This window comes from Chenopodium album, chromosome 10 (assembly GCF_948465745.1).
Source record: "Chenopodium album chromosome 10, dcCheAlbu1.1, whole genome shotgun sequence".
Classification (NCBI taxonomy): Eukaryota; Viridiplantae; Streptophyta; class Magnoliopsida; order Caryophyllales; family Amaranthaceae; genus Chenopodium; species Chenopodium album.
In genome coordinates this window covers 13,815,294-13,841,732 of record NC_137843.1, presented here as the reverse complement: position 1 = coordinate 13,841,732, position 26,439 = coordinate 13,815,294, and the positions used below count along the sequence as shown (strand labels likewise).

At 34.3% G+C, this 26,439-nt stretch overlaps 3 protein-coding genes across 3 annotated transcripts; 1 reads left to right on the top strand and 2 right to left on the bottom strand.

The window, feature by feature from the left end:
* Positions 1-760: 760 nt before the first annotated feature.
* LOC145564887 (uncharacterized) lies at positions 761-2,339 on the bottom strand. The gene is made up of 2 exons (XM_081625052.1): positions 2,014-2,339; positions 761-1,610 (listed from the first exon to the last, which is right to left on the bottom strand). The coding sequence occupies exons 1-2, from the start codon at positions 2,337-2,339 to the stop codon at positions 761-763; spliced, it is 1,176 nt and encodes a 391-aa protein (XP_081481178.1).
* A 1,575-nt stretch (positions 2,340-3,914) lies between these two features.
* LOC145564886 (uncharacterized) lies at positions 3,915-5,000 on the bottom strand. The gene has a single exon (XM_081625051.1). The coding sequence runs from the start codon at positions 4,998-5,000 to the stop codon at positions 3,915-3,917; it is 1,086 nt and encodes a 361-aa protein (XP_081481177.1).
* An 11,827-nt stretch (positions 5,001-16,827) lies between these two features.
* Positions 16,828-24,496, top strand: LOC145562267 (uncharacterized). Its single transcript, XM_081622484.1, has 8 exons — positions 16,828-17,248; positions 20,433-20,513; positions 20,616-20,675; positions 22,555-22,598; positions 23,630-23,672; positions 23,781-23,852; positions 23,941-24,042; positions 24,156-24,496. The coding sequence occupies exons 1-8, from the start codon at positions 16,874-16,876 to the stop codon at positions 24,273-24,275; spliced, it is 897 nt and encodes a 298-aa protein (XP_081478610.1). The 5' UTR covers positions 16,828-16,873; the 3' UTR covers positions 24,276-24,496.
* Positions 24,497-26,439: the final 1,943 nt, after the last annotated feature.

Below are 26,439 nucleotides of genomic sequence, written 5' to 3'. Positions count from 1 at the left end.
TACTTTATGGCTATAATAATACAAGTAGAATATTGTTAATTACTTGTCATTATAACAATAATTGAATTTTTAATTTTCCTGATTGATGAAGAAGGAAATGGCACATAGACTTTGTCTTATATAACTTTTGAAAAATCACGTCGTGTATGTTTGTTTCTAAAGACATCGATTTTTGTTGCTGCACAACAACTTGAAACGTTTCATAGTATGAAAATACGTAGCAAATGTAAATTATTACTTGTTATAATATATCAAAGGCTCATCAGTTTTTTATTTTACAGCATACCAAATCAAGGAAGAATGGCAAGCTAATTGATCTGGTAAAAAAACTGAAGCATTAGTCATTGTAAATTTGGAAAATTTTAGACATTGTATGAAGTTTGCTAATCTCTTCTTGATATGTTACTCTTGCAGCAATGCAGCGTGCAGCTCGTAAATTCCACAGCCACCCTGTCTGAATCAGTAGCAGTGGCTTTCGAAAGCACAGGAAAATCTCTCAAAGGTACGACATTATGCAGTACAAAAAACACCAGAGCTTGAATATATCAGTTGAACCGTAATTTGTTTGTACACAATGCTTGTATATACATTTATCAAGTAATTAAAACCAGGAAGTTACTATTTTTACAGTTGAAGAAAACAAATCACATATTTCATACCATTTGCCACACACATAATACTTAACAGATCTTTAACCTCTTGTATTTGTCTTAATCATTTTTCAATGACAGAACAATCAAGTTTAGTGAAGGATATTCGTTCATTCCCATTTGCATCTGATCTTATGAGTATGCTTGAACTCATAGGTTAACACTAAGCTCCCATCTAATCTTTTTAGCACGAATCGTTCAACAAGCACATAACAACCAAACTTTTTCCACAAATCACTTCCGGTATATGTCTCCATTCTAGCAACCATCACTTGCTTTTCGTTCCCATCAACCCACCCTACTCGTTCTTGCTCCCACTTCATTCTTTCAATGACCACCAAACTTAGTCCTATCCTCGATTGCAATCCCATTTCACTAATAACCCAAAACCACATTATGTTGTGAGCCTCATCTCTTTCAGACACAGCATCCATCCAAGATATCTTGACAAGTTCAGTAGGCAGTACAACACTTACAGACACTGAATTATCGCCTCCTACTTCAACTCTTTTACATGAATATATTCTCTCCCATTGCTGTTCTAGTGTTATTTCATAAAACATCGACCTTTCCATTTGTTCTTTTAGTGATCCCTCCACAACAAACATGAAAGGACAATACCATTTTCCAACTGTCACTGACTTTGAATGCTCGGTAGATAAAGGGAAGTAAAAATCTGGAAGCTGAGATCGGAGTACTGAATTAAGGCCATCTGCCTCACCTATCATAATCTTGGTTTTCGAGTGGTTGATCCTCCATCCTTGTTCCCTCAGGAACTTTGGAGGAATACCCTCAGGATGAACAGACCTTGCAGAAAAGCAGCCAGTCCTTGTTTTGAAGATTTCAAACAGTTGATAAATGTTGTGGGGGTTGAGTTCTTCTGGTTCTTTATCTGTTATGCTACTGCAGAACAAACAGCAAGTTTCTGTATCTTCCTCTTTTGAATTTTTGCATGCCAATCTATACATTTCAGAAAAAATAACTTATTTGAAGTTGGTAATATATAAGTTGTGCAGGTTTCTCACTTAAATCAGATCACTCTTCTCATTTGACCTTAAATCTATATACTTTGTATATATGGTCATTAGACAACTTATGTTTCAACTTTTATGTTGTTGCAACCAGGTCGAAAGCTTAATAGTCATTCTATAAAATAGCACTTGATCATGATTGTGTAAGCATAAAATTGACAATTTGGTGATATTCAAATACAGAATGGAACTTAGCAAATGTCATTTAAATACAAAATTGCAATGTTAAATGGTTATCAATAACATAGATAATACAAGAAAGTATGACTAGAAGTTTATGTTGGATAAAATACTAATCAAATAGTAATATGATGAAAACCTTGTTAACTTACCCTTTGCAGTTGCTATCTGCCATCATCACATAGTAGCAATTCGAAGACAAGGGTTGATTGATGATAGGTATGAATAAGGACTTATGCTTTTCACTATGATCACCACTTGGTCCGCCGGATGAATAAGTGTAACATACTGTAAGGACCCTGTTTTGAGGAAAAGGCAAGTCCTTAAGTAACGCCTTAGGACCTGAAATTGAGTGGACATACTCAATGTCTTCATCATTCTGAAGTACTAAATAACCAGAACCTGGTCCTTCTACTGGTGGTATAGACAGTAACTCAGGATGACTCTTGTATAGAGAGAACGGTCTTGTAACATACATTTCAATTAAACTCAATCTGATTAGTCTTGTATTCGTCGATTTTTCTGTTTTTGCTGATGTTAAAACAGAATTATGTGAAAAAAATTGTTAATGCAATATATTTGTGATTGATCATGTATTATTGAGAATGAGCTCAAAGTTGTCTAAACATATAATAACAAGCCACTAGTTCATTGACATATATTTATTTGTATTTTTTCATGCTAGAATTTTTATTACTAGTTCTACATTCTGTTGTTGAGGGTTGAGGTTTGAATGTTTTATGATAATAATAAGTCAGCTTAACTTGCTTACATGTACTGATGTAATACAGTAGAAAAATATAAATTTTGTATATATTGAATTTTTGATGTCTGAAATTTTATTTGTTAGTCGAAAAGTATAATATGAAAACTACATAAAATAAAATAAGGTAGAATGGTACCCCTTTAGATTAAAAAAAGCTCAAATTTGATTAAAATAGAGATATGATATATGGAGTGTACATCTCCTTTTTTCTCAAATAGAAGGTTTATACAACAGGTTTAGTTACCCAAATCATATATACATTGTCGAGTTTTCGAATAAACCCGACATTTACGTTATTTCACTAGTTTGAAATGACTTAGGTCTATTGTATGACTACCTTAGCAAAAAGCATATAAAAGAAACTCACTAGATGCATGCATGATTACTATTAATGAAAGTAACAGCAAGAAAATTCAACCAACATAATACATGTCTTTCTGTCTTCAATTTTGTAAAACCAATTACATTGTCAGTGGTACAACAGACAGCATAAGACCAGTCTTAGACATATTACAGAAAGACAACTTCTTCCTTAGACCTTAAGCCGCAAGAGCTTTTCTTCTCTGACATGCTTTTACCTTAGCAAATCTTCAGACACACACTTTATTTTTTTTTTCATAATTGTGTTTTTCTGATAATGATAACTCTTTAAGTCATAATTTAAGAGCTTATACTATAATGCTGTCCAGCATCTATGTTTATGCCAACCATAACTTTTTTTGTTCTCACCGAATTTTTTACTTACTTTTACACCTTCAAATCATATAAAGATTGGCAAAAGTCAAAAATATGATTTCGAATGCTATATTGACCACTTACTAAAGTTCTATCAAGACGTAATTTGATCTCAGGTCTTGATCGAGTATCAACATGAAGACTTTACTGTTACCTTGAATAGCATTTACACAATCACAGATGATACATAGTATAATATAATAATGCTAAGCCAAATTGAAATATCACACGTGGATGCCAACTATCTTAGTTGATTAAAGTCTTTAGGACGGTGCTTGAAATCTAATTTCGTTTACATAGCTCTTTTTACAACAAAAATATATAGACATGTTTGTATCTAAAATTTGACCCAAGTCTTGGACTAAGTAATGCAACCTAACTATGTAGTAATCGAAATATGAAAAAAGTTCATGAAATTCTTGCAAAGAACAAAAATGCATTCACAAGATGAAACAGGGGAATTAATGACACAAAACAAACCCCATTTGATTGTTGATGGAAATATAGAAACTAGGAAATAAATAAATGATTTACATAAAGAACAATATTTATTCAAGACTTAAAATCATGATCATCAAATTTAGCAGAACTATTTTGAGGCCTGAAAAACCATTTCCAAACCTTGTTATTCTTTCTGCATTTCTTCAATTCCCTTTCCCTAACACTACCACTAATCCTACATGATCCCCCTCCATTGTTGAACATCTCATGCCCCAAAACATCCACCCCTCGAAACCCAAACTCCTTCATCGATAACCCGAGCCCGTTTCGCCTCATAGCAGCAAGATCAGGCACCTTTGAAGGATCTGATGACATACTACTGTTATCATTCAGTTTCAAATCTATAAATGCAGGATCATCAGAACTCACAAATTCAGTCTCCTTTAATGAAAATATATTACTATTCTTATTTGGACCAACCAAATTTGAAGAATCACAATAATCAAAGTTGCTAATTCTTGCTTCAGATTCACTAAAACAGCTTCTTTTAGCAGAATCTAACATGAAATTTCCAGTACTTACATTAGAAGCTCTTGCAGCAGAATAAGAAACAGGAAACCCTCCAATTTCATCAGTATCATAAAACCCTCTAAAACTGCTAAGTGATCTTGATCTTGTAACCCCATTACACTCATAATTCTCCTCATTAATCTTAATCTGATTAATCTTGTCTCTTTTCTTCCTAAACAACCTCTTAATCTTCCAGAACTTTCCTGCTGTTTCTGATCTCTTACTGTCATTCAGAGCAATGCTGCTGCATCTTTTCAGATGGGCGAATTCATCAGTGTTTACATTGCTGAATTGTGATGACCTTTGCTCGTGTTTCGGTTTCGAACCCGAAATCTCAGGACCACCCTTCTTCTCATTCTCAAGCAAGAATGAGATTCTTCCAACATCAGAAGAACTTGAGTTTGAAGTTGAGATTATATCAGAACAAGAACAAGAAGTTATCTTTTGTTCCCCACATTGTTGGCAGACTAACTGAACTAATCTATCAGTAAGACAATAAGCACAAATTCCACCTGAAGAAGAGGATGAAGTTGGGTGTTTTTTGCAGGGAAAATCTGGGAATTTTTCATCAAAGCAATCTCCATTGTTATTATATGGTTCTAGCTCTCTTTTTCCCCTGTCTTTCATGGTTTGTATGATGGAAAATTTTACTATTTTGGGTTGTGAAACTGCTGCAAATTGGAGTATTAGGACAAGATTTTGAAATGGGTTGTTGAGATTTTATGATCAAAAAGAGGAAAAGCAAAAAGACAGAGAATTTGGGGTTTTAACTTTTAAAGTGGAAAGGAGAATATGAAAGGGATAGTAGAGTAAAACAGTGAAAGTGGTGTTCTTATACTTATTTTTTTCCAACTTAATTTATTTTAGCTATAGTGTAATTTTTTTTAGACAAACTTTTAAATAAATCAAATGTACAATAAAATATTATATATCCGTTATAAAGTTACTCTAAAATAAACAAAAATTACCCTAATATGAATAAAATGGAAGACTATTCAATGGCTACTATAAAATTGTGGTCATTATAATAATATTAAATCCCAACCCTTTATTTTTAAGAAATGATCTTAACCATTCATTTGTGTCAACAAAAAAAAATATAAATTAATTTTGAAAACAGTAAGAAACACTTTTTTTCCAAGAATTACACGTTAAATGTATAAAAATAATGTTCTTTTTTAAACTTCAAGATCAAAAGATTTAAAACTTATACCTTCCACGGAAAATCAATGGGAAATCCATTCCAACTATATCTGTTTATTAAAAAAATGTCTCTACTTTAATATATACAGTACATGATTACAATCCTAGCTCATGTTTATTAAATTACTCCGTATCATTCGCTTTGTGTTTTTTCATTTGATTGGTGATCGAATATGAATTTTGTGTTAACTCGGTTGAATGATTGATCACAAATTGCAGAGAATTAGCAATGGAAACTTTCGATAGGAGTAGTTTATTTTTTGGGAAAAACAGTTAAAAGATTTTTTTTTTTTAAAGGTAGTTATTTTGGTCAACTTAATCAATGGTACTAATCTATGTAAAAACAATCAAGGGTGTAGATTTCATTGTTATAATGACTATAACTTTATTGTACCCATTGCAAAACTGTCCTGAATGAAATTTACCCCGACATAAATAAAAGTTACGAAGTATTTATTCTTTATTGATAAAAGTTACCAAAAAATTGTAAAAGTGACCCTAAATTTGATAAAAATGACCCCCAATTACTGTAAATCGGATATATACAAATGTTAATTTGCAAGCATTACTTTAGCCAAACTTGATAAGGTCAAAATTAATGTATTAACGAATTCCTTTTTATTCATGAAATTCTTCCTACTTATTATTATGTGGTTTAAGTAAGAAGATTATGATAGTGTTTGATTATTTATAAGATTAAAGTGTACAAGAAAAACAATATCAAGTAAGATCACTAACATAAATATTCAACAAACTACTTAAGAAAATTACGAGTATACACGGTAATATTCAGTAATATTCCATATTTTGTAAACTAAGAAAACTAATTAGTCTTCCTCAAAAAAAAAAAACTAATTAGTCGTAACTATTAATTAGGTAGTATATAGTAATAGTAACGTCAGTGGGATGGATTTTAATTGAGACCCGCTTCGCATTCACCCCATCAAGGTAGGGATGGTGAAGGCTAGGTTGGTGATCAATGGGGGTGGAGGCGGAGATAAAAATCATACCTATTTATTATAGATGATAGGGCGGGTGTAGATTTTAAAGTGAGACCAATCCATGCTCACCTTATACCTTTTACTTTAAAATCTATTGACTTTAATTACATATTTACCTTCATTTGTTTTTGTTAAAAAAATAATAATAAAATAAAATAAAATTTAATAAATAGTATGGAGTATAAGTCGTGAAATACAAATATATATGTGTATTATGTTTTTAATTTTTTTTGTAGTTCTTATTATACGTGTTGAAATTAAATTAAATTTGACACGTGAGGTGGATTTTATTAGGGTGGATAAAGTAGATGGAGGGGCGGGTAGATGGGTGGTGTAGTGGTACGAGAGGGGTGGGTAGATGGTTGGTGTAGTGGTACGAGAGGGGCGGGTAGATAGGCGGTGTAGTGGCACGAGAATAAGTTTTGTTTTGTACTTAGTGAGAGACTGAGAGTGTAGTGGTACGAGAGGGACGGGTAAATGGATGGTGTAGTGGCAGGAGAATAAGTTTTGTTTTGTACTTAGTGATGGTGAAGGTGGGGTTGGGGGTGGGAGAGGGGGTGGGATAAGTTGTTTACCTATCATAAATTGGGTAGGTCAGTAGAGATGAGGATGAAAATTTGAGGTGAAGATGAACGGGACTGCCTTAACATCTTAGAGGCTTTGTGCTATTTACACAAATTGGGCCCCTAAATAAAGTTGTACTCCATAAAATTTAACATAATATTACTTTTTTTGCAAATTGAAGCTCTAAAATTTAAAATCAACCAATAATGTACCATCCAATCATTTCTTCAAGAATTCCTAAAACAATTCAACCTTCAACAAATCATTCATAATAGCTGAAAATCATAATTTTTATAGTATTAAATATAGTGTGATAATTAGAGATATAGTATTATTTAAATACTAGAAAAAAAATTTAAAAAAATATCAAATTGAGGCCCCGTGCAATGGCACTCTTTACCCTCCATCTTCTATAACACTGCAAATGAGAGAGACTAATATTCGCATCTTACTTGTCCCATTAACATCCCTAATAAGTAATAATATCACTTTTATTAGGTATAAATAAATAACGTGTACAAACGATATTACTCTGTATAAGTATACCCTAGGTACAATCCTCTATTAATCAGTACAAACGATAATTAGCTTTGTACATTCCATAAATTTCTCTCAAAATATCACGTTCTCTATCTAGAAATTAAAACTCGATATACTTGAGTTTCTTTATGCGGCACTCACTTATGCAAGATTTTACTACAAAAATTCTACAATATATAACGTGTATCGCTATATACTACTCAAGCAATATACTGATATGTATATTAGTCATTAGAACAATAATTGCCTAAATAAAGATGTTAGGTAATGATGATTGGGATAATATCATAGAAATACAAATTTATTTATCCTGGTGAGAGTGCACAACATACATGACAACAGTGTATACTTTAATAGCATTACTTATCCCACAAGGCCACAACATGCATGAATTGCTTTGCATGAGCAATTGAGCAGCATAGCATAGCTAGCATTCCAAGCAACATTTTGCGTGTGGGTTGAAAGTTAAATTAATTAAAGTGACATAATGTCTTGTCTATTTATGAGAAAAGACAACACCTCATCGTTGTTGCCCACATAGATAGGCTACGTAAGTACGTACTACTCCGTATATTAAGCGTATATTATTCATAGGGATGTCAGTGGGGCGAGTTAAGTAAGAGACCCGACCCATTCCCGCCCCACTAGCGAGTTAAGTAGGAGACCCGACCCATTCCCGCCCCAGTGAGGCAGGAATGGATCTCGATTTGGCGGGTGGTGGGGCGGGGATGGGGATAAAAACCATACCCTCCATGGGTGATGGGGCGAGGGTGGATTTTAAGTTGTACCCACCCCACCCGCCCCACTTTCTACCCACCCCACCCCCACTTTATATCCACATCTATATATCTTTAAAAGCAAAAATACAAACTTCTATACTATTTTATAAAATAATTACATGAAATACAATATTAATTATAATATTTGTATGACACTTATATTATAAACAAAAATGTGTGTAATATTAAGAATGTTTTATTTTTATTATAATCCGTATTAATTATATAGGATTGTGTATTTGAGAGACGAAAATTAGGTGGATCTTGGGTGAGGATTATGCGGGTCTTTGGTGGGGTTAGGTGGGGATGGATATCCAAGTGGGGTGGGGCGGGGATGGTTTTGGAGTTGTACCCGCCGGGGCGGGGATGGAGATGGTTTTGGAGTTGTACCCGCCGGGGCGGGGATGGGGATGAATATTGGACCCGTCGCGGGGGTGGGGATAGGAATGGGGATGAAAATATTAGGTGGGGATAGGGATGGGAAGGCCAACATCCACCCCGCCCCGCCCCATTGACATCTCTAATTATTCATGAACAAAGTTTTCAACATTCACTGTAATTTTCAAGTGTTTGGTTTGCAAATACTAAACTTAATAAAATCGTGATTGAGGATTGGCTGAGGTATGATTAAGGTCATTCTCTTTATCAATATCGATAAAAGACAATCTAATATGCTGAGAAATATCTTGATTTCCGTGTCGTTATATTCAGGCCGAGAAAATGGCTTGTTTACAAAAAAAAAAAAAAAAAAAAGAAGCACATACATCTTGATCTTATACCATTTCATATCACACATATCGAGATATTTATCGACACAAAAATCTATTACGGAGTAATATTTTACTATCTTAAGTTGAATTCTTAAAAGCCAAAGTGGCCCCAGAACCTTAACTACAGGGTTAAATCTCTTTTTATACCAAGTTTGTTTTCAACTTATTAATTAAGCTAAAATACTTTAATGGAAGATTCACCACATTTATATAGGGTCTAGGGAAGCATAGAGTTGTAGATTTGATAGTTAATGGCTCTGTTTGGCAAAACGTAACTACACAAGCTATAAGGGTAGTTATTAGTTATGATAATTATCTGGATTTGTACTAATAAATTAATAATTTGCTAGGTGTAAGCGTGTAGCATTCAAGAGGAGGGTCTTCTAAGATATTTTCTTCTTACCTATCAACAAAATGTATAATTAATTTTCAATTTCTTAACAACATAATATAAATACTTTGCAGAAGAAAATCATCTCCTAGCTAGTGATGCAATAAACGGAGTACTTTCATCAATTAATAATAGAGTTAGATAATGAAACTACTACATTGACGAACTATAATGTTAAATTTATTATTCATTAATTAATTAGTTGATGAATCAAGAAGATGGATCACAATGCACTAATAAAGCTTTTGTCATCAAATCAATCATGGTATAGGATCGTATAGAGACCCACGAGTTAGGTACATGTTATATTGTTATGTTCTCTTCCATTTAATTTCATTTGTCTTATATAAAGTTCTCCGTATTATTTTACGGAATATTTATTGTCCTGAATTTATCTTATTTTACCTCGCTTTAATTATCAACTCTTATTTTATACGAAGCATATTGTTATATAAGGTGTTATATAATCGAAATAAATTAGTCTTTAACATATAAAGATGAAGTGAATAGAGTTATAAATTCATAATTCCATATTTCCATAGGTAAAACAACATAGAATACAAAAGGGTATAAAAAATACCAGTAGGAGTACAATAATTATTAGCTTATTTTCTTATATGTTTATCATCAAGTAACAAGACTGTAAATAAATCAGCATAATTGTCTAATTAGCATGTCATTTACAATTGATTTATTTATGAAAAATAAAAGGCTGACTGGACAATAACGTTAATTTAATTTTCTTTTAAAATTAAAAAAAAATAAAAATGGTAGGGCAATCTTCAGGTAGCTGATGCACGTTTGTGGCTCTGACAATTGACATGATGGTCATAAATTACAGGATCCGCACGCCCAAGAACCACGCATGATCCTAAATCTAACAAACTATGTATGCTCCGTAATACAAAACCAATTATATATTCTATGAAAATGTAGTGTTAGTTACCACTTAAACTTTTATTCTTAAAAAAATAAAAATAAAAAATAAAAAAAAATATGATTTATATCAGTAAAATTGTTAACAATTAATAGTAAATAATCTATGAGTTGGTAATTTGTTATACAGTGTGTGACTGTATGTGTAAGTGGAGGAGCTTGTCGAAGTTAACTCCAACATTCACTGTTACACACTATGTAGTAAACGAAGTTAACAACAAAGGAACATCATCCCTTTTGTCATTGGTTAACATAAAACGGTGTAAGTGAGATAGAAATACTTACATCCCCATACGCCTTTCGTTCCAAATTTAATGTCCTAACTTGATCAGACACTAAACATGGTTGTCAAACTTAGCCCGTCACACTTTAAAACTAGCCAAGCCCCGTACGGTCAGTACAGTATTGGATTGTGTATTGGGCCTTGACCTAGTTTTGGTGATATGAGTCGAGCTAGACCCTACGCTCGTTTTTAGGCCCACTAGAGCCCCACATGTGTATCATAGTCTAAGTATTTTGACATCGAATTGGCACGCTCCTACCTTTTGGCGGCAAAGATGCAAGCCTTGTGCAAAAACGAGACTTGTGAGCACAAAGCAACACAAGCGGACAACAATATCTCAAAAGATGCTCATGTCTATTGGCCACGGAGTGTGGATGATTGGGGATTGTGAAGGCCGATCAAGTCAAAACGTTCACAAACATAAAAGCAAAACATTAGGTAGAAGACCTTTAGATTTCATCCAGTCATGTACCCTCTAAAGAGCTTAATTGATTTTACAAAAAATCTCTAGTGAACACTTGATTGATAGTAGCACAATAATTGCGTCTAATTAAAGCCTAGAAAACTTAAAGAAAAGTCTAGGAAAGCAATACAAAAATGTATCTGATACATCGAAATGAAGTTGGATTCTGGAATAGAACATCAAGCTCGGCCCATGGGTCTTGAAGGCCAGTTAAACACACGACCCACCCTTGCCTTTTTGTACTTATAATTTTCATTTTTCTTTTTCGTATATAGTCTACTATTTTTCCCCTTCAAAAAAAAAAATATATAGTCTACTATTTTTTAATTATATACTTCGTTGGTCACCATGTATCCAATTGTTCCTCAAGCCATTTTTTTTCTCTTTCTCTGATCATTCTTTATGAATCTAGGTTGTCTTTTTTAATTATGTTTGTATATAAATGTTTTTTTTGTCTGATAAATTAGCATTGTAGATGCCATAATGGAGAGTACTTTTACACACCGAGGTTACTTTAAAAACAGTTCAGCATTAAATTATTTTTTATCACAAGAATAATTTGGAATTATTGATTGCTTGAATGATTATATTCGGTTGATTGAATTATTTGTGTATGAGACATCACAACTGTTAAAATGTAAATTACATAAAGCAAAAGAGGATACGCACCAAATCTCTTGGAACGTATATATAAACCTTGAATGTGAAATTAGGGGGGCGGGGAGGGTATTGTGTGACTTAATATTTTATCATAACTTATCCTGAGGGTACACATAACTTATTTTAAGGATACTGGATGCTGTATTTCCTTTTATATTATGCATAGGGACATCCTCACTTATGAGCGACCTATATTGGTATTAGCACGATTAGCTCCCATGTTAGTCTCCTGCTATGGAAAATTTGAGTGGAAAACCCATTCGACGCGTAATTCATCGAATATTAATAAATAACTTAGTTTAGTCGTGGATTGTGATTTGTATGTTAAACTTAAAGCTTTCTGGTAAGTTTTTTATATTGCTACTTGTGTTGCTATGATGTATCCTATTAGTGTGATTTCCTTTATGTTTATGTACTCAATTTTGTTGATTTCATATGGTGTGTGTTAAGTCATATTTTTACCTTGGTCATACGATGACCCAATTATAGCGAATGGTAGGGACAACATAAAGTGAAGCATTTCAGGTGATGCTGCATATTTTTATTGGGGATTGAGCAAAGAGATAATCATGTTTCTCTAAACTACGTACTCGTTTATGTGAACTTTATGACTTATAAATATTTATTCGACGATTGGTACTAACATACTCATTTTTGAAGATTTGGTTGGTTTAAAGGGCCTACAATGGTTCCAAGTTGGATGTTTAACTTTGTTGTACTTTGATTTAAATTATTTTGGATTTTGTTTGACATGGTTTGACCTTGAATTTATTTTGTTCGATTTTGACTTTGTTTTGAATTATTTTGGAAAGACCACTAGTAGAATAAGGCAAATGAGAAGCAATTCAAACCTCCTAATGGGAAGCGGTTTTGAACCGCATGTGCTTGGGGGGCTTTTCATTAGCCTTTTAAATGGGAAGCGGTTTAAATTATTGATTTTGTTTGACATGGTTTGACCTTGAATTTATTTTGTTCGATTTTGACTTTGTTTTGAATTATTTTGGAAAGACGACTTTCATTGTGTGTCTTTGATAAAATGTCTTAACCGTTATCACGGTGGCAATAATGTCTTACTTATTTCCTTATTCGAAATTAGTAAAGGCCAAAACAAGGTTTTTAAAAGAAGGAAATCTCTAGGATGTTACATGAGAGCAACAAGAACAAAATGGAAAGTCTAATCTTACTATTTTAACCAAATTGTATTACTTGTATTTATTCAGTTTATTGCAAAATAACATTGAAAATTATATGATTTCAAGAAATTACAGCATATAATAACATCCTTATTCATTCAATATTTACATTACCGTTAAAATGACTAGAATCCGAAATCTAGTTCTTGGTTGTAGTTTTAAATGTTGAGTTTACTTTTAGGAAAAATTAGAAAATAACACCACAAAATAAAAAAAACTTTTATTATAACACCACAAAAAAAAAACTAAAAAAAATTGATTTCATCACCTAGTAACGGATTTTTGGATGGAATCCATTAATGGGGCCATAAGAGACACGTGTCAAATTCCTATTGGTTAAAAAAATAAAAAAAAAAAACCTGACCCAAACCCAACCAGCCCCATCACCGGCGGCCACTACTAAAAATTAAGGTTTTTGCGACCGCCTCTAACGTTCACAAAAATAGCAAAAACGGTCGCTAAAAATAATTGCGACTGTCAACGGTCATAGAGGGGTGGTCGTTATTTACTTTGGTCGCAAAAACAAATTATTACGATTGTTTGACGGTCGCATATTTATTGCGACCGTTTTTATTATTTTCAACGACCGCAAGGGTAACAGTCGTAAATATTAATTATTGCGACCGGTAAAAGAAGCGGTCGCAATTTTGGAAATTAGCAACCGCTTTTGGCCGTCGCTAAAAGTTAAAATAAACAAAAAAAAAAAGAAAATACGCACCCACCCCTGCTCTTCACAGCCAAGCCCCCCACCGCTTCTCACACCCAAGCCAAACTCCACCCACTGCCCCTTCCAAGCCAACCACCTTTACCCACCAAACTGCACACCTCGAAAACCCCAACCAGCCACCACGAAAACCCCAACCAGCCACCACAAATTAAATTAAAGAAAAATTCAAACATATAAATCAAACAAAATTAACCAAACTGAAATTAACGAAAATAAAACCCAAAAATAACAAAAACCAAACAAACCAGCAAAAATCAAATCATATCAACCCAAAACACATAAAATCAAACCCAAAAAATAAACCAAACACAAACCACAAAAATCAACCAAAATCAAAAGATAATCAATCAAAAAAACAAAATCAAAAATCAACCAAAAACACGAATTTTAGCTGTGAAAGATCATGAAAATTAGAACAAAAATAAGACAAAATCCATGAAAATTAGAGCAAAATCAACGAAAACTTAAAATCAACGAAATCCAAACAAAAATTCAAACGAAAATCGAAAAAAAATATCAGACAAAATTCGAATGAATAAAACATGGAAATACGAATTAATAAAAGTAATAAACCACAAAATCGAAAATAAAATAAACAAAATCTAAAGAAAAATAAACATATCTTTCCTCAAATTTCTTCCTTTTTGGGTTATATGGTCAAATTCGACCAATAAAAATTCCAGATCTGGAATTTTTATGGTTGAATATGACCATGAACACCAAACTTCGTGTACTTGCTTGAGGAGATAGTGGGCTTGCTTGAACGAGCAATGATTTTCCGGCTTCCAATTCTTCAAATGCCAAAGTACTTTGTGCTTTGTTCTTTGTCTGATTTTTCGAAATTGGACGTTTGAGAATTAGGAGATAAGGAATATGATGAGATAAGGAAAAGATAGAGGAGAATGAAAGTGGAAGCAAAGAGAGGAGGGGCGTGAGAAAGAAGAGAAGGAAAGAGAGTAGTTAAGGAAAGAAGGAGGAAGAGTGGCGTGAGAAGAGAGAGAAAGGAAAAGAAGAGATAGCGGCTGAGTTAGGAAAAATTAGGGTTAGGGTAACCCTTTTATACCCGATGTTAATAAAAAAAAATTACGACCGTAAAAAACGGTCGCAAATAACAAATCTGCGACCACCTACCCACCGCAATTTACCATCTACCACAGCAACATCAACCCTGAAAATCACCTTCCCTTACCTTTCACCCTCAAAACGGCCGAAATCGACCATGACACCCTCGGTTGGTCGATTTTGGTCGCCAATTTCACGGAAATGGGGGAAATGGGTGTGTATTTTGCGGCACTTTGAGAAATGGTGGTGGATTTCGCAGCGGTTAGGTATGGATTTTGCGGTAGTTTAAAGGGTCTAGGGTGGATTTTGGGGAGGGGGAAGGGGGGAAGAGGTGGAGCGGCGGTTGAAGGGGTGATTTTTAACGGTGTTAGGGCAGGGGATGCTGGCGGCAATCGCGGCTGGGTGGTGGGTGATGAGTGACATTTATGTCACTCCTAGGATAGTGTTTATGCCTTGTTTTAGCTTGTCTTAGGGTGTTTTGTAGTTGTTTTGTTCAAATAATGCGTGCATACATGTCTCGATGTGATTTTAATGAAATCGCGTATATTGTTGTATGCTTGCCTTCATTGCGTGTTTGCACCGTTCCCTATACCTTATTGCTTCCCTTGGTGTTTGTGCTTAGGTATTTGAAGTCTTGGATTGCAAAGAAGAAGCCAAGGAAGCATGAGAGAAGAATCGAAGAAAGCAAGGTGCAAGGGCGCAAATAATGTGCGGGCGCGCAGCCCTGTGAGAACCCGCGCAAAATTGGCGAAATTGCAGAATCGAGGCAGAAAGTTTTGCGCGGCCTGTGCGCGGGCGCACACTCACACCGTGCGGGCGCGCACACCCAAGCACAAGCCGCGCAACCCACAAATGTGCGGGCGCGCAGCTACTTTGCGCGGGCGCGCAGGCTGCTGCGAGGGAGCGCGGGCCGCTGCGAGGGCGCATAGACCGCTGCGAGGGCGCACGCGCGGGCGCACAGCTACCATGCGCGGGCGCACAGATCCTTGCGCGGGCGCACAACGGGTCCTGTTCAGCGTTTTTGCGCAGTGGGCTCACTGGTTAAGGGGTTAGAGTTTTTTTTTTTCTTTTTTTTAAATTAATTTATTTAAACCACTAGATACTTGACATGTGTCTTCAAGGGCCCCATTAACTAATTTCATCCAAAAAAACTGCTAAGTGGCGGTGAAATCAATTTTTGGGATATTTTTGTGGTGTTATAATAAAAGTTTTTTTTTTCTTTTCTTTTGGTGTTATAATCAAAATTTGGGTTTTTTTTTTTGTGGTGTTATTTTCTAATTTTTCTACTTTTAAGTTGTATTTTGCAAAATAGAATTAAAAGGTTGTAATTTGCAAAATGTGACAAAATATGGAAATACGACAATATACCTCAAAATATGTTCAATTGCATAAATTTCTTTTTTTCTGTTCTAACAAACAAGTTCTCCCTCCGTTTTTATAATAATTAATACAATATGCCTTTTTTCACTCTTTATTCTCACTTCCACTATCGTATTACACTGATGAACTAAAAACAAACGTTATCTTGTAAAATATTGTTTAATATTTATTAGCATAAATTCACAATATCAAAAATTTATATATATAATTAGACAATTTTAGCTATATATGTTTAGGTCAAACTTACGCGTTGCAATTAAATGGATAGATTATTTTGAAATCTTTCCAAAGCTATTGCAAAAATACAAAATGAAGGGTTTTAACTTGCAATTCATGTATGCATACACAAGCAATTGTTGTTAAAAAGAATAAAATAATAAAATAAAATAAAATAAATGTCTAACCCGCTAACCTGATCGGGTTGTTCCATACAAGGTTCGGCCCGTGAGAAAGACAACATTCTTAAACGGGCCGAACCCCTCCTCCCTCATCCGGAACCAAGCATTACTTTGTTGTGATAATGGAAGAATTTCAACAAATTTTAAAAAATGAACAAATTATTGAAACTCCACCGTTATCACTCTCCTCTCTGCTCACCTCCTCCCTTCCTTCTTCACTCTCAAATCCTCTCTTTCAATCCCAAACCCATCAAATTCTTCCGCCATTACAATGCCTTTTCAGCTTCATTTTCTCTCTCTTCTTCCTCCTTCAAACCCAGAGCAGCTTTCAAGGTCGAAGACATTGTTCCTTCTTTCTGGGGCAATGAACAAGAAAGGTTAAATGATGAAGATGATTCTGGGTGTCTTGAAGATTTGGCCTCTGATAGTCCAGTTTATCAGAAAACGCTGAGATTAGTGGAGTGTGCCATGTTTGCTGCTGTTGCTGGATTGACTTATCTTCTCAGTAATTCTCTTGCTATTGAGGTTAGGGTTTTTTTTTTGAATTGGGTTTTACGATTATGTTAAGATTGTTTATTGCAGTAAATATTGTTCCTGAATTTAGAGATTGGTTTGCTGTGCATATTTGTGTAATTGTGTTCTGGGTTTACTTCAGTTTGTGTTAATTCCAAGTTATTTTTGTGGTATAGTGTGATTGGAAGTTTGTGCAATAAACAATTATCAGTTCAGTTCGAATTTATGCAAGTGCTATATATATGTTAATTTTGTTTGAATAATTATACAACTCGGGGGTGATTATTTTGATTCACAGAGCTGAATTACAGTGACTATCTAATTCCCTTGTGGATTGATCTTGTGATTCTTGTCGCCGAGAACGGCCGTTGGTCATAGGAGTGTTTGCTCAGTTTATTAGACTCGGTCTTTTCAATTTCATTGTTGTACTGTGAAGTTATTTTATCACTTCATTGGAAGCATGAATTAGACTGTGTTCCCAGGAAAAATGTTTGCTCAATTTTAAAATTTATCACTATATTTCCTGTAAGCATATATGGTTTCCATCCTAAGGGATCGTTTGGTATGAACACTGGAACAGAATGGAAAGGAAACAAATAAGAGGGGGAAAAAGGAATCATTTAACTCTTAGCTTTCCATTTGTTTGATTTAACCATGAAAATGAATCACTTAAACTTAACTCTTTCATTTTGTTTGAGGAGGGTAAGGCTAATTGTTACCTTAGGTTTTAGAGAGGTAACAAATTGATGGAAACCATGTCCCCTAGGCCCTAGGTAATGGTAATTGTTACCCAAACACTTGGTTACATTAATGGTTTAATTGAATATGTTTCCATTTTCCAACCAAAGAAAAAAAACACCCCTTATCAAACGTGTTCAAAAGTGAACGAATCAACCAAACACTAGGAACAGGGGAAAACAAAAAAGTTCTAAAATTGAACCAAACATGTACAAATAGGTATGGGGTTCTTTAAATGGCACAATCAGTGTGAGGTTCTATTCCATTTCATTCCATTTCCAACATATTAAATCTAATGACCCCTCCCCTTAAACATTTAGACTATGGTTGTTTTCGTTCATTGTCTTTGGAGTAAATCAAATGACTCAAAAGTTCATACCATTAATAGTGTTGGGCAAAGTAATTTTAAGCTGAGTTTGGCTTTTGGGGTAGTGTTTTAAAAGCTATTTAGGATAGTGGTTCTTTAATTTACTTTACTATTTCAATGGCTAGTTGTGTACTTGTGCCAAAAACTTCCGTAAATAGTTAGTACAAGTGTACAACAGCAGACACTCCTACTATACCAGCCTTTTTGAATAGACCTATATTGTTCAGAAAATTGACTTGCACTAGGGTAATGGTATTATGATTTATAAATGGTCTGAAACACACGTGCTCCCAGTCTATGAAGAAGTGTGGCTAAGGGGCGCCTAGGTGCTGATGTGCTAGGCGATTGGGGTAGAGCCATTATTTTTGTCTAGGTGAAGCGCATTAGTCAGGTTTTAAAAAGGTTTCTGTTGTGGCCTTTCTTCAATGAGGTGCACTAAAGTGTGTACAAGGTGCACCTAGGCACAGCAAGAGTGCAGGACCCAATTGCCTTAGTGTGCCTTCAGTTTTATGCAATCATTTGTAAAAAGTGCTGTCAGTAAAACATCAGTAAATAGGATTAATGTATATTTTAGGGTATTTGTTCCATAACTTTGACATTGCAATAATGCATGTAAACTCTTGCACCCAATCATCCATCATGATTTAAGCATTACAATTGATTGTTAAGAAGTTCAAACACATGTTATAATGGAGATAAGAGCTAGCATATGTAGTCCAGAGGGTTTATGGCATGAGTTCTTGCGGAATTGGTTGTTTACAGTTTTCTATGGGCGATGGTGATGTTAACCTGAACAAGTTGCTACTTAGTCCTGTATGGCTGTAGTCTGATGGACCTCTTGTGACGCGTTTTGTGAGCATTCCTTAGTTTAATGTTACATTGTTGATAGAAATAAGCATATATCTAAGTTGCTTTCCTCATTGTTGGTAAATTTTGCATCATTACTGTGCTTGATTACTAGTTCTGTCAGATTGAGAAGGGATATATGAAGTTAAAGAGAGGTAGTCTGAGGTGGGTTTATTGTCCTGGAGAAGGGAGAGTAAGGCCCCATTTAATTCGTTTGGTTCAAGTTATTTTAACCAATTTAGACTTATTTTCAGACAAAATAAGTTGTCTTCAAACAATTTCATACTTCCTTTGTTTTTTTATTTAGTTGCACCATTTCTTTTTGGCACAATAATTTAGGAGAAAAAGTAAGGGGCCTGTAAACAAAGAAAAGTACATGAATTATGGCAAGTAGGAATTAGTCCCATGTGAAAAGTAGGAGTATATAGGTTATTCCATAGAAAAATTCATACTTAATAAAATGAATGGTGCAATTATTATGATATTTCCATTTTAGAGAAATGGTGCAACTTAATAGAAAAAAGGAAGTACATAGATAAGATAATTTCTAATAGACTGAGTTGAAATAACTAAATAAGACAAGTTTTTGACAAGATAAGTTGAATCAAACAAAGAATTGCTGTTTGAAAGAGAAGAAATAAAAATTCTGAGACTTGCAGTAAGCCAGTAATACAAAATTACTACTACAGGGAAGCTGATCGTGAGAAGGGGAAGTAAAGGAGGACTGGATGGCCTTTTGGCGAGGCAGGGGCATAAATAGTAAAGGAAAAATGTGAGAGGAGAGATATTCAGTGATTTCTTTGAACTAACCTGTCATTGATCTATAACCCAACGAGGGTTACAAACAATGGGCTACTGGCAATCAAAATAAGGGCTGCGTAATTTATTGCTAAATTGGTGATTCTGTATCTGGATGCATCCATAATCGAGTAGACATGAGGAAAGTTGTACTTTGTCGAACTAAGTTCAGTATAATATCATCTATCATATTCAACTTCTAACATATCACTTTTTCTCCCAGCCAGAAAAGGTCATATCCCCATCAAGTGGTTTCTATTCTTACTCTATTGCTTTCCACTCGAGTGCTTCTCACTTAAGTGTTGTAGTCAACGTTTACTTAGAATTTTGTCTGTAAACGATTCTTCTCATTTGGAAAATGCTTGAAACAATTTCTCCAGCATGCTCTAAACTTATATTCTCTTATAATTATCCAAGAGACTCTCAGTTCGCTGTTGGTTTGTGCAGAATTATTTTGGATGCTTTTTCGCATTGCCAATAGTAATCACTTCCATGCGTTGGGGTATTGCTGCTGGGCGTAAAACAATGGTACAATCTCATTTGCAGTTTTGCACCTTATTATTGTAAATTTTTCTGCTGTTGATGATCTATCTTTCAGTTGTAATGTATTTAGTTTCTTTGCTCTTATAGGTTGCAACAGCAGTGCTATTACTTGTGCTGTCAGGGCCTGTGAAAGCATTAACCTATGTGGTAAAATCAAATATTCTTTTTTATGTGTGCTGTACTTGTACCTGCTTAATTTCTTGTATTCACATCTGCAGAATTAAAATTGTGATGACCTAGATTCTAAAGTGTAGGGTAATACCGTAGTAGGTAATCCTTTGGATTAGGCTACAACTTTTAAAAGCGGACTTGCGTTGATATGTTTTACTTCTTCCATCAGCTTTTCTCTTCATATCCTCCTTCAATTGTTTAGTTACACTAATGCAAATTAAGTGAAACAGTTAGTCACTTTTACAAGCTAATGGAGCTTAATAATAAGTCTTGTTACTCCTGTAAACTTTGTTACTATCAGAAAAGTGATTCTTGATTTCCTCCTCATCACATTTCTTTATTTGGTATAATAATTTAGAATTTCCGTTTCCTCGACCCCTGCAAAATACACAGTTTGTGTATACATCTAAACTTATTTTTTATCCCTCTTTGATGACTTACTGAAACCAAGCTTGAGATTGGGAGGTTCATAACTTATCAAGCAGTCATTGTAAAATGTCCCTTTCCTTACAACACACATGGTTGGGGACTTTTACATTTTGACTCCTCCCATACCATATAATTGTTGAGGCTATCATTTTCATTCTGTAATATAAGTGTGGTCTGCGTGTGTATCCCACCTTTTATCATCTGTCTGCTTGAGCCAACATCTCCCACACCTCACTTATCTTTATTTCTTGCTTGCTTCCACCCTCGCTGGAAATATCCACTATATCCTTTATGATGATTAATTCTTCAAGATGGTTTTCCTTTTATTCTTTTGCCTTGATAGCTCATCAAAGACTCCCATAGTCCCATACTTGTCAGACTAGCAAAAAAAAAACCTTGCTACTCTTACCTTACCCAATAAGAGTGTGCTAGTCACTCCCTCATCTTTACACCTTCATCATCCTCTGAATCTTCTGTGACTTGTATTTGTTTTTGAAACTCTCAAGTCTCAACATTTTGTATCTCCCTTACCACTGTTTTCAACTTCCAAACACTACAATAAACATGTCGATGTGTGCCTTCTCTAAGGTTGCCAATTGAAGAAAACCTGAATTGCTTTATATAATTGCTTTAACGTTGTAATAATCAATATCCAACTCTTGAAAATAAAGATCTACAGCTTGGACAAATTATTGCGCATGATTGCACATGTATAGCTAAATATAAGTTCAAAGCTGTGGTAAGAATCATAAGATGCAGAATATGGCTTTTCCTCCTTTTGAAATAAAAGAAAGAAACTTGATTGCTTGACAGTTGTACTACTTCTCAAAAGCTTGGTCATTATTTCCTTGTTTACACAAGGAATTTCTCTATTTTATTCATAACTACATGATCTGATCACTTGTCATTTCTATACTCTAAACTGCAGAAAATTCATCATCTTTTGGCTACTGCTCATTGGTATCATTTTCACCAAGATTATAATACGTATGAGATGCTTGACAGCTCTACAATCCATTGATGAAACAAACCTCCGTTCACAAGATTCCCCAACAAAATAAAACCCCTCAACAAATTTTATCAAAGGATAGTATAATAAATTAATAACCCACAAAATAAAGATGTGGAAACCATAAATCCAAGTGATTTGGAGAAACTATGTGTCAATTTTGCTGCAAAAAGTGGTAGAAATTTCCGGCATTTGACTTGGAGACTTGGTGTCAGCTGGTGGAGGGGAAACCAACCTTGTTTGACACCGTCAAGTCATGTTTTGGCATGACTGCATGTGTACTTTGTTGGAGGAGCTTAAAGACCATACTTAGTACTCACTGTGGTCAATTTTCATAAATTTTAAAGATTATACATGATACTGTGCTTATGGGCTTGTGCTTCTTAATACAAAAAGTTATGGTTTCATTTATTGCAGTTAATGCATGGATTACTTGGATTCACCATGGGCTCTTTGTGGAGGTATATGGCTTTATCTTGTTTTCTTCGGCACTCTCATGATTATTGACCACTTGCTTTATCATCTGTCCTTCACCTGTACTTTGCTCCATTTCTGGTCTATGACTGGAAGAGACTTCGTTGTTCTTTCTGGCTGATAAAAGTTCATGAAAGTTTTGTTGGACCTTTCATATATATGCATCCAGTTATCCGCATGCCAATAAGCATCGCTAAGATTAAAACTGTATCTGGGACTCTGGATAGACAACTTAAGTACCTTCCCTGATTGTTCTTCCCTGGTGAGAAATGCAAGGGCGGAATCAAGAACAGATACAGGAATTTATGTTGAACTGAGGGAAATGACAAAAAAAATTAGCTTTCTATAATACTCCGACTGTTGAAAATACCCCATTGCTTCTCTGGAATGGGCAAAATGAAGACTCTTTTTCTTAAAGTACTCCGTAGTAAAATAAGATTGTTCATTTCAATTTCCTGATGCCATTCTTTTTGTTGGTTTTGCAAATTTGCTTCAATATTTTTGGCTTGGAATAAAAAAGGTATCAGAATACTCTTGCTTAGCATGCTTGCTAGGAACTGATGCTGTATTGTCATGTTACCTAGGTGCTTAATTCTTACTTTTGACATCTTTTATGGGTATACATTTTTTTTTTCTATTATACAACACCTGCTATCAAAAAGTATGCGATTACTTTAGGCATGACTGTATTAATCTGTTTTTTGATGTCTGTAGAAACTTCTGTATTTTCGGTCCAGAGTTACCTAATCCCCCCCCCCCCCCCGGGCCTTTCAACAAACCACAAACCGATAAAGATGAATTATATCATAAAAGTAGTACAATTTTGCCTAACTTAACAAATTAGATAGAGAATTTCAAACCTGTATGGCTTTACACAATCTCATACTACTGCGTCTCATTAAGTAACTTTGCTTTAGTCTATTGTCTCTATTCTTTTGTGTCTGCTGCATTCCCATTTCTTTTTGCCATTCTTTTTTCTTTGTATTTTTACGTTTATTTTCGGGATTTGGTAGCTTAGGCTACAAGTCAAATGGAGGCTTTCGATCTTCTTGTGCACACTGGTATGGCTCTTTCCCACCTTTGCCTAAAAAGTTTTGTTTCCGAGTTTGTTAAGCTATACTTTCAGTTGTTGCATAGATAAGGAAAACTTTTTTTTGTTTGAGATGCAGGTGCGAGCAATAGGAGCCTTGGGTTATGTTGTAACAACCTCGTTCTTGATAAGGGAAAACATACTTGCTTTGGTACGTAATTAGGTGATTCCTTCCTATAGAACTCTTTCTTGTGGTCAGACAAAAGAGCGCACCTTAACACTGTTATCATTTGTTGCAGATCACAGTAAATGTACATGCTACCCTCACCTTGATACTCAACTCATTAGGATTTAATACAGTTCCATCAATGAATACTATATATGCTATATTTGGTACTCTGGTAAGACTTCTATATCCATCCAAGTATCAAATAAAGAGAAAACAAAAAAAAAAAAATCAATTTTTAATTCTGTATGACATAGCCATCGAGCTTACACTCGCTTTTTCTGGCAGCTCTTGCTAAATTGTTGCTTCTTCGTGTTTCTTCTGCACATCCTATATGCCTTGTTCTTGAGTAGGCTTGGGATGAAGACATCATTGGTGTTGCCGAGATGGCTGATGAATGCACTTTAGTATCTATTTACAGCTGCTGTGAGGCTGCTATGTCATAACTTGTAAGTTGTAGTGTATACAAAATCTGAAATGGTAGTTCAATCACTCTACAAATCACGGATACAATCTACAACCAATTTTTCTTGTATAGTTCTTATGAATTTGTATGTATCATGAAAACAAGTTTTATTATGGAGCAGGGTCACACAGATTAAACACACCTTGTGATATTATTTTCAACACATTTTGTTATCAGACATGATTCTTGTAGATCAGATTCTTATACTATTAGGGAATATAAAAATGCTTAGTCAATTAGGGTGGCCGAATTGCCCAAATGCTTTCCTGCTTAGTGCTGATGTGACTTGTGAGTCGCAGCAAAAACAGCAATAGGGTTGCTTCGCTTGTATTGAGCTTAGCCTGTTTAAATCATCACAATCTCTTTGTATGAGCCGAATCAATCCATATCATTTTTCAGTTATCATCTCATGTTTTGAGCTATACCCATGTTGTTTAGCACCTCAAGTTATTTAGTAATTTACTTATACTTCCTCCCAAAACAAATTAAATGTCTTCTCTTTGAGGGCTAGGCTTTGTATTACGGAGTAAATTACTCAATAATATTTTCGACCTAATATTCTGTCGGCGCTCAGACCCATATAATATTGCATAGATCTGATGAATGATGAGCAAATTGTTCAGCTCATACAAGAGATTTATATATAGGCAATTTTCAAACTCTATTATATGTAGATTTAAACACTGTTTTTAGTTGATGGATGACATAATATTTTCTTGGTCTCCTTTATTTCTATTTTAACCTAGGAAAGTGACATGGTATTTGGAAAACTTTCATGATTGTACCAAAAATAATTAACATAATCTGATTGGACTTGTGTTGCTTTTCTCTTTTTCTTGAGCTTTGTATCCGTGATATGATACTCTGATCCTTCTAGGAAGTTCAACTGTTGAAAGGGGTGCATTATTTAACTTTGAATCTTTTATTTTATCTACTTTATAGCTTTTTATTAGTTTATTTATACGAAGTATTAGATTACTTGTATTGATTTGATTTGTGTGACGTGTGTCTATGAATGTTTTAAGTTGCAAGCATCACCTATTTTTGGCAGCTTCATTGCCAATAATTAAGGGTGGTAGGAATCTGTCAAGAAGAGTGAATAAAGAACGGTGATCCAAAGAGAAATTTTTGTTAGGAATAAAGTGTATCCATGTCAATGCACGAGATATTGTATGATAAATAATATTATGGGTCTATTCTCATTCACTGAAATGAACTGAACTGAACTAAACTTATTAGAGGTGAACTGAACTGAACTTATTAGAGCTGAACTGAACTGAATATTTTATAAGAGAAGGAAATTAGGAACTGAACTGAACTTATTAGAGTTGAACTGAACTGAACTGGACTTATTAGAGCTGAACTGAACTGAACTGAACTGAAAATAATCGTATGAGAACAGGCCCATACATCCAATAATTGAATAAAGGAGTACTTCGGAATTTTTTATATCTCACAAATAATACCCTAAAGTTGATATAACAATTAATGAACGTAATTTAAATTTTCATGTGTTGCAACTAGAAGTATATGGAGAGTTTTTTTTTTAAAAAAAAATGTTTTGGCCGTTCACAAGCCTAACACCCATATACACAACCAAGCAAGATTTGATTTGTTTCATAATTAACAGAGAATATGAACCAATCATGGATTTCAACTATGTTAATAGCATATTTTATAAGCTGATGGTTAAAGCTCATGATTAGTTTATAATTTTATATAATATATCCATAATATTCTAGAAGTTTGTATTTGAATCATACCAAAATGAAGGTGTTAGGGAAGACTTTCTTGCAAATATAGAACCCATAAAGCCATGAAGATCTAGTTCTCAAGTAATGTCCTTCTCCCTACCATGAAAACAAAACAAAATAAATTAAGGTCCCTACAACTAATTAACTATAGTTGCATTATTGTGAATAACACTAAGGACATGTTCTCTTCACCTTAAATTCAGTTCAGTTTTCTCATAAACAATTCATTTAAGCTCTATTCAGTTTAGTTTAGCTCTAATCAATTCAGTTCGGTTTAGTTCAACTCAGTTCAGTAAATCAAAACAGGCCCTAAACAAGTTACTAACAATCTATAATCTATAATTAATACTAA